This window comes from Theropithecus gelada, chromosome 5, assembly GCF_003255815.1.
Source record: "Theropithecus gelada isolate Dixy chromosome 5, Tgel_1.0, whole genome shotgun sequence".
Taxonomy (NCBI): Eukaryota; Metazoa; Chordata; class Mammalia; order Primates; family Cercopithecidae; genus Theropithecus; species Theropithecus gelada.
Window position 1 is genome coordinate 116,073,524 of NC_037672.1, and position 8,929 is coordinate 116,082,452.

Here is an 8,929-nt window from a genome sequence, read left to right on the forward strand (position 1 = left end):
GTGGAATGGTCCTGCATGGGGAATGTTCACCTTCATGGACCACATACTCCCAAGTCTGGTTCTCTGCCTTTTTCTGATGTTTTGTTTCCTTCCTGATACCCTTTAACAAATCCCTTTCCACTAGAGGGTACTGTTATCAGCAAAGGAACACTGACCAAACCACATCACAGAAAAGCATGCCTTGACTTTGGTCCTGGACCTGAAAAACTAAAACCAAAAGTAAAAGCCATTTGTTGGGGGCAAAAATGTTTATCTAAAATAAACAAAGATAAGCTCCCTATTATACGGGTAGAATTGTAATGGCTATGGTCCCTAAAGCACCATGCTGGATGGTGCACCTATATAAGCTCACTATTAGGAGCCCTATCACCACCCCACAGCCCCTGTTCTAGTTATAGGACATTAATAATTCTTAACTCTCAGTCTCCAGACCAGTGTCCTCAACCGAGGGCGATTTTGTTCCTAAAATAGGACATCTGGCAATGTCTGGGACATTTTTGGTTGCCACAACTCCTAGAAGGTTGGGGGAGGTACTACTGGCATCCAGTGGATAGGGACCAAGGATGCTACTAAATATCCCACAAGGCACAGGATGGCACCCTGCTACCCTCCCCCAACAAAGAATTCGTTGGCCCCAAATGTCAATAGTGCTGAAGTTGAAAAACCCTGCTGCAGAGAGCAGTACGCCCAGCTGTAACTACTTCTCCACACTTACTAATGTGCTATGTAGCTTTCTAAAATGTACATACATTGGATTGTGACCCTTCCCAGATTAAATCACTTCAGTGGCACTCTACTGCCCTTACAATAAAGTCTAAATTCCTTAAAATAATCCCACATTTCCCCACCAGTGGCATCTCTCACGGTTCCCATGCTACTCCCCAGCCATGCCAAATGTCTTGCAGGTCCTGAAAAGTACCGCCTTCCAATCCCAGCAAACTGCCTCCTGACCTGGCCAATTCTCACTCATGTTTCAAGGCATTCCCTCCAGGAAGGAGCCCTTCCACCCTACGTCTTGTTTAGGCGCCCCTGCCACATGCTTCCATACCACCCTCTACTTCCTTTACAATAATACTTCCCCCCAAAATTGTCATTGTTAATTTATTTAGTGCATTTCTCACTAAGTAAACACTATGAGGACTGAGATTAGGCTTATTTTATTCAATGTCATATTACCACAATTATTTTGTTCATCAAATAAATCTGTTAAATTTGTGGCTGGGTGCAGTGGCTCATGTCTGTAATTTCAGCACTTTGGGAGGCCAAGGCAGGAGGATGGCTTGAGGCCAGGAGATCGAGACAGCACTGGGCAACACAGTGAGACCCCATCTTTACAAAAAAAATTTAAAATTAGCTCGGCATGGTGGAGCACACCTATAGTAATAGCCACTTCGGAATCTGGGGCAGGAGGATCATTTGAGCCCGGGAGTTCAAGGCTGCAGTGAGCTATAATCTCGTCACTGCAATCCAGCCTGAGCAACAAAGCAAGACCCTGTCCCTTAAAAAAAAAAAAGTGTTAGTATACAGCACTAGCTTTACAAAACCACAATGAATAGGCATAAATGGAGATATGATAATGTGAGCAACACAAAGCAAGAGTTAGCACTGGCCAGATCTACAGTGGAACAGATATTTCAAGGAATCACAACAAGTTTGCTTGTGTCTGTCAGGAGACCAATAAAAGGATCACTAAAAGGTTAGACAAGACACATGAAGACTGAAGATTAAGGTATCTAAGGTTATTCAGCACTGTATAATCAGAGATATAAGAGATGGGGTAATTTAGTGAAAGTCTTAAATAATTAAACCAAAACACCATAATATGCATAGAAAGGTATATTTGCAGAGAGTATAATAGCCTGGTTATTCACCTGATATTTAATATCCATTAAGTAAGGAGAAATCAGTTTAAATTAAAGTGTGAAGGATTTAATCCAACAAAGACAGTTTTTAAAAACACTGGTAAGGCCAGGTGCCGAGGCTAACTCCTATAATATCAGCACTTTGCGAGGCCAAGGCGAGAGGATCACTTGAGCTGAGGAGTTCAAGACCAGCCTGAGAAACACAGGGAGACCTCATCTCTACCAGCTACTCAGAAACTCGGCAAGAGAGCAAAACCCTGTCTCAAATAAATAAATTAATTTAATTTAATTAAATATTGGTAAATACCAGAGTGTTTTGCTAATGAGTGCTACAGTTTGTCATTCACTTCATTGAATAAACATTTATAATTAGCTCAATTTAACCATTCCACTGTATACATATTTCAAAACAATATGTTGTACATAATATGTATGTATATATAGTTTTTTATTTGCCAATTAAAAAAAATTTTTTTAAAGCAGTCATGAGTGCCTTCTCTGCTCCAGGAACATCTACTATAGGAACATCTATTATAACACAGTATGGCAAATAGTATAGAGGCCTACAAAAGTATTAGAACACAAAAGTAGAATTCAAATTAGATTTGCATTGTATAAAAAAATCCCTCTGGCTCAGGAGTTGATGGTTTGGAAAAAGGCAGTATTGGAGACAGGGATAATAGTTACAAGATCATTTTAGTAATCCATGTGAGAGATGGATGGATTGAACAAAAAGAGTGACAGGAGAATGGAAAGGAGAAAGCAGGTAGGAAACCTGTTTACAATCACTCCAAAAAGATTTGGGAGACCAATTGCATTGGAGGAGGTAAAAACGAGGGAGAGGTGTTTTTGTGTGTTTGTTTGAGAGAGTCTCACTCTGTTCCCCAGGCTAGAGTGCAGTGGCATGATCTTGGCTTACTGCAACCTCCATCTCCCTGGTTCAAGAGATTCTCATGCCTTAGCCTCCCAAATAGCTGAGATTACAAGCATGTGCCACTACGCCTAGCAAATTTTTTTTTTCTATTTTTTTTGTAGAGACTGGGATTCACCATGTTGGCCAGGTCAGTCTCAAACTCCAGGCCTTAACTGATCCACTTGTCTTGGTCTCCCAAAGTGCTAGGATTACAGGCGTGAGCCACCACACCCCACCAAGTTTGTTTTTGTTTTTGTTTTTTTTAAAATAAAGTTTCTGGTGTGGATCACCAAATAAATGATGCTAATGAGTGAGATCTGAAATGCCAGAAAACATAGGCTTCCACGATGAATATGGAATTGTTTTGGGTATGGTGATTGTGACATGCCTCAACAAAGGTAGACAACTGGAAATATGGGTCTAGAGCAAGCTCTTCCAACCCATGGCCCACATGTGGCCCAGGACAGTTTTGAATGTGGCCCAATACAAATTTGAAAATTTTCTTAAACCATTATGAGATCTTTTTGATTTATTTTTTTTTAGCTCATCAGCTATTGTTAGTGTACTTTATGTGTGATCCATGACAATTCTTCTCCCAGTGTGGCCCAGGAAAACCAAAAGACTGGACACCCCTGACCCAGAGCTTAGGAGAGGCATCTGGGCTGGAGAAACAGATCTGAGAGACAAGCACTTTCTGTGAATGATCCAGCTTAGGGAAAAATCTACAGAGTGGGAGAACAGTGGTGAAGATGGAACATGGAGGGAGAAGCAGTAACACTTAAGGGTCATGTAGAACCCCTTTCAAAGAAATGTCCAGAAAGCAACCAAAAAAAATGGGCACAATGTTTACACCTATAATCCCTGCACTTTGGGAAGCGGAGGCAGGTGGATCACTTGAGGTCAGGAGTTCAAGACAAGCCTGGCCAACATGGTGAAACCCCATCTCTACTAAAAATACAAAAATTACCCGGGCATGGTGGTGGGCACCTGTAATCCCAGCTACTCAGGAGGCTGAGGCAGGAGAATCACTAGAACCTAGGAGGCAGAGGTTGCAGTGAACTGAGATCGCACCACTGCACCCCAGCCTGGTGGACAGAGGGAGACTCCACCTCAAAAAACAACAAAAGGGTAGTGTCATTGAAACCAAAGGAGAAAAGAGTTTCATAAAAATGAGAGTGGTAAACAGTGTCAAATACAAAAGAGGACAGACAGCACAATGTCTTCTGCTTGAGAAATAGGACACCGATAGTCCTGGTGAGGGAAGTGGAAGTGTGGATGGGGTGACAAACTATGGAGTGTAAACTATGCTGAGCCATGGAGGGAAGGAGAGGTAAAGGTGGAGATCACCAAGCATAGTGAGTACTTTCTCAAGAAGATGCCTGTAGGCCGGGCGCGGTGGCTCAAGCCTGTAATCCCAGCACTTTGGGAGGCCGAGACGGGCGGATCACGAGGTCAGGAGATCGAGACCATCCTGGCGAACACGGTGAAACCCTGTCTCTACTAAAAAATACAAAAAAACTAGCCGGGCGAGGTGGCAGGCGCCTGTAGTCCCAGCTACTCCGGAGGCTGAGGCAGGAGAATGGCGGGAACCCGGGAGGCGGAGCTTGCAGTGAGCTGAGATCCGGCCACAGCACTCCAGCCTGGGTGACAGAGCAAGACTCCGTCTCAAAAAAAAAAAAAAAAAAAAAAGAAGATGCCTGTGAAGAGGGAAGGGTGAACAATACAAAGTGTTATACTTAGGTGTGTATGCAGTTTGTTTTTTGTCTTCTTGAGAGATCTGGGTATGAATCCTAGTGCTACTACTTGCTATCTGTGACCTTAGACAAGTCACATGACACCACGACACCAGACATTCAGTTTTTTTACCTGCAAAAATAACTTACTGCATAGCACTGTATGAGGATTAAATAAGACAGTACAGGGAAAGCTTTTAGGGCCAGACTTCGATACATCATAAAAAAAGAATAATTTATAATTATCTTCATAAATAAATGCTGAGGAGAAATGAACCACCAGATAGAAAGTGGAGGGGTTAATGGTTTCTACAGGATCCAGTAAGGCAAGATTATAGACATTCTGGAGAGGATTGTCCTGAACAAGAAGAGGGAGGCTTCATCTGGACATCTTTAAAATCTGGGGAGGAATAAATCATAAGAGTGACTTTCCACAGGTAATTCACAATCTCAGAGCATCTTCTGCAGCATACTCTGTGTGGCTGCTAACATCAAGCCCCGCTACAGGGAGTCCTTACCCCTTGCTGACTTTGCACTATATACATTCTACCTGGCACAGCCTGGATCCCAGATATCTGAGCTAGTTCCAGTGAGTCCTGAGAGTTACTCATTGATTTATACAAGGTCCATTTGTATAAAGAATTGTACAAAGAATTATCCTCACATATAACTGATGGGCAGATTAATCTAGGGCCAATCCTAGACAAGGATACGTAAATTTAATTCATTTATAAATTTAATTCTTTTTTTATTCAATGTTTACAATAACCTTACACCACTAATTAACAGCAAGAACAAGACTCACAGTAAAAATAAAACAGGAAGTGTTTGTTTTAGTCTATATTTAAAAACCAAACTTGTATCCCATGCAATAACCAAACTAGTGATGTAGAGTTCTGCTATGAGAGCGTTTTCCAAACGATCCTGTAATCTCAAGCCATTTCATTATATAATGATCATTCAATGCTTTCAAATCTCCTCTTTCAGAACATCTTACATCTCTGAGCCTGAGAACTAAATAATCACATACAAGTCAAAATAACACACTTTACCTGTTGGAGATGCTGTGTGCGACGGATCCCCATAGTGCCCATAATGAGGTGGAGAAAGGCCTATTCCAGGCTGAGGCTGAGAATATGGGGGTGTAGCCACATAACCTTGTTGACTCATTATGAAAATATCATTCCAAAGGATAAATCTACAAAAGAACTCTGCAACAGAGAAACAAGAAACATGTTACCAAGAGAGTTTTAGTCACTTAAAGCTATTAAAAATATAAACACTGTTAATACATGTTTATGATGGTTTGAAGAAAAGTACAATTATCAGGTACATGAGAAACCTTTGTATTATACAATGCATCATTATCCCCTAAAAAGAGTCTAACCATAGCTCTCTGAAAATCAGTAAATCACTTCAATAATTCTGGGCAAATTCTCAAGCATGAGACCTGAATAACAGCTCCCAACCACTTTTTTAAGGGAAGCCTGAAGCATTTTGCAGATAGTCTCTCATAAGTGTTCCTATGATTTTGTGCTTTTGGTTTCCATGGTCACATTTCAGCACAGAGCACACCATGCCATTCAACTGACTGACCACCATAACTGCCAGTAGTCTGCAATTAGATGTTTTATGACTTATGTCTTTTTAGTGCTCCTCTAATTAGTTATTTTAATCTAGTCATTAGGACAAAGAGAAATCATAGTCCAACAAACATAGCAACAGCTAAAGTTGATAATAGGCTTATTTTATGAGTCATAATTAGACCAAGCCAGGTGGTCACTATATCCACTTGAGTATTGTCAGTGGTTTTTCAAAGGCAACAGAATTTCTTTCTAATTTAAATGATATCACATCTCTAAGAACATATGCACCTATATTTAAGGGACTAAGGAAAAAAAGTGTAATTTTGTAAGTGTGTAGGCACACACATCACAAATATAACAGACTCATCTTTATTCTTTTTTTTATCTTGATTCTAATCAGAACCCAATTTTGCTTTAAATTTTCCATGTTTTAAAAGTTTTAACAAAAAAAGAGATTTTCATAGGACTGATGATTTAAAAAAAAAAAATTTTTTTAATACGGCAGAAAATGCTTTGAATCCTGGCAAGAGAAGTGGGTTTTCATTCTATATCTGCCATTTAACTGTGTGACATGGAATGAGCTGAAGAACCTCTCTAAGCCTCAGTTCCTTCTTTTAGGAAATGAAGCCTTTTCAGATTTCCACTGATTCTACAATTTATCTCCAGTCTATTTGCCCCATACAGGTATATTCTTCCTTTTGTTCTTTTATTTGCTGCAATTGAAGATAAGAGATCGGTGGTACCTGCTAAGACTTAGAATCTGTCTATACTCAAGAAATAACATCTCAAATTTAAAATGTGAAGCCTAAAATTTGTGATTTGATTTTGTTTCCATATTAAACTATAAGTTTCCAAAATAAAAGCAACCATGTAAAAATACTGTGAGATCACTTCCTTCTGGGAAGAGGAGAACTGAAAAAGAGGAGAGAGGCAGGCAAAGGCCTTCTGGTCCACTTTGTTCCTGACAACCCTTTTTTCCTCCGCCCACTTAGCAGAGAGAGACGTGGCAGCCTGAGCTTTGGTCAAGCTCATCCAACCAAGAGCACTTAGGAAGTCCGCACGAACACACCTAAGTAGCAGCCTGTTGCTGAGTGACAGAAAAGAGAGGCTGAGATGGTCACTCCAAAGAACAGGAAGCAGCCAGGTCCCTCTGAACTGGTACTGAGAGGAATCAGCTTCCTCACGCTACCCAGTTTGCCACGTCAAACTTCCTCACACAGAGCACCAAGTTAAAGAAACCTGACTCAGCTTCAAGCGGCGACATGGCAGAAAGCCACTTGGCATGAGCAGGCCTAGGATCAAAATCTGGGGAGCCCCAATCCCAGAACGGCCCCCTGGCTCACTGTCACCCAGCAACTCTAGCCAAGGTGCACTTCTAACCCTGGAACAAGTTCGTATTTGGCCAGATCAGTTTCACTATTCGGATGTCCCGAAGCTTCAAGATATAGTTGCCATTTTCACCATGAATACATCCAACATTCCCTTCCTTCAAAAAAGGAAATAAAGTTGATAAGGAGACGAGAAAACCGCTGGCAATGACATTCGAATGGTGGTCACTGAGGATCCTAACTAGGCAGTTCCTGCATCCCAAGGCAAAAGGTGGGGGCGGGTAAAAAATGCCCACGCCCACCTCCTTCTCCCCCATCCCGCCCGCCTCACTATTAAACTGCACTAAAAGGCTAAAGGAAAAAAGAATGAGGTTTTCTCCCGCCGCCCCTGCCCCAGGTGAGCACCCGGTCTCCCGCCTTGTCCCCGGGCCGGGCGCGGCAACCCGCTCCGCTGTGCCTGGGCAGGGGCTGTCCCGCCTGAGCGCGACCGCGGGTGCCAGGCTTTACCTGCTCCCGCTCCCGCACCCCGCGGGCTTCGGAGCGCCAGCGGCTCTGCGTCTACTGCCAGCAGCCCTCGGTGGCCCGGCTCCCGCTGCGGCCGCTTCTCCCCCGAGCCTCTTACCCGGCCGGCGTCCCCTCAGCCTGGTCTCAAGCTCGGAGTTGCAGCTGGGCTGGGAACTGCCACGTCAAACCCTCTCCCGGCTGCGCGCCCCCAGCGCCGGGCTTGGACCCGCCGCCGCGCTCCCGCCTGCGCACGCGCACAGCTACCGGCCGCCGCGGGGCGGGGCCACCGGACTGGCCCAGCGAGATGCCGAGCGACCTCCCCCTTTTCGCTTTTTGCCTTTTTCCGGTTTTTTTGTTTTTTGGTTTTCTTTTCCCGTCTTTTCTTTCCTTCCCCTCCCCCTACAGGTCAAAGCCTTTAACGTCGTGGCTAAATCAGTACCGTATTTTCTCCGCGCAGCCGGGTAGGAAGGAGGGGATCGCGTTCATTCATTCTTCCATCAACAGGTTGCAGTTTTTTAAGCTCTTCATTCATTACGTATTACTTAAATAACTAATAGTTCAGGTACTGCACTACCGTTACATACAGGAAAGTACACGATCTGGACCTAGAGGAAATTACCGTTTAAAGGCGAATCTGGCACGTGTACACGCACATTTGATGACGTATCCGTGCAATGCACTACAGAGGAAGGAATGCTCAAAGCAGCCTGGCAACGTGTAACACGGGAGGAGTGGGGGATGGGGGAGATGTCCCAAAGGAAAAGTTTGGAAAGTGGGGCTTCCATTGATATTGGGGTTGTTAGCGTTCTGTATACTCCTTCGTCCGCATATTCCTTGTTTGTGAAGTAGGATGGCTGATCCCAGCCCCAAACAGGAATCTCTGCCTGTAAAAGCACCCAGCGTTTAGCTCACCGTCCTGAGACAACCCGCTCAGAAATAAAGGCAACCTATATGAGATCTGGAGCTTACCTCTCTATTTCACCCTAAAATCAAGACCATCTGG

At 43.4% G+C, this 8,929-nt stretch overlaps 1 protein-coding gene across 4 annotated transcripts in view; it reads right to left on the bottom strand.

Annotated features, from left to right (window-relative positions):
- Positions 1-8,580, bottom strand: part of SEC24D (SEC24 homolog D, COPII coat complex component) — a 111,528-nt gene extending 102,948 nt beyond the window's left edge. For 2 of the 4 annotated variants that reach the window (XM_025385603.1, XM_025385600.1), the window contains exons 1-2: positions 7,930-8,184; positions 5,561-5,719 (exon numbers count right to left, since the gene is read on the bottom strand). In XM_025385603.1, coding sequence (XP_025241388.1) covers positions 5,561-5,678 — 118 coding nt within the window. In that variant the 5' untranslated portion in view covers positions 5,679-5,719; positions 7,930-8,184. Of the gene's footprint in view, positions 1-5,560; positions 5,720-7,929; positions 8,185-8,545 lie in introns of those variants that run through there. The other 2 variants (XM_025385602.1, XM_025385601.1) reach the window with 2 other exon arrangements.
- Positions 8,581-8,929: the final 349 nt, after the last annotated feature.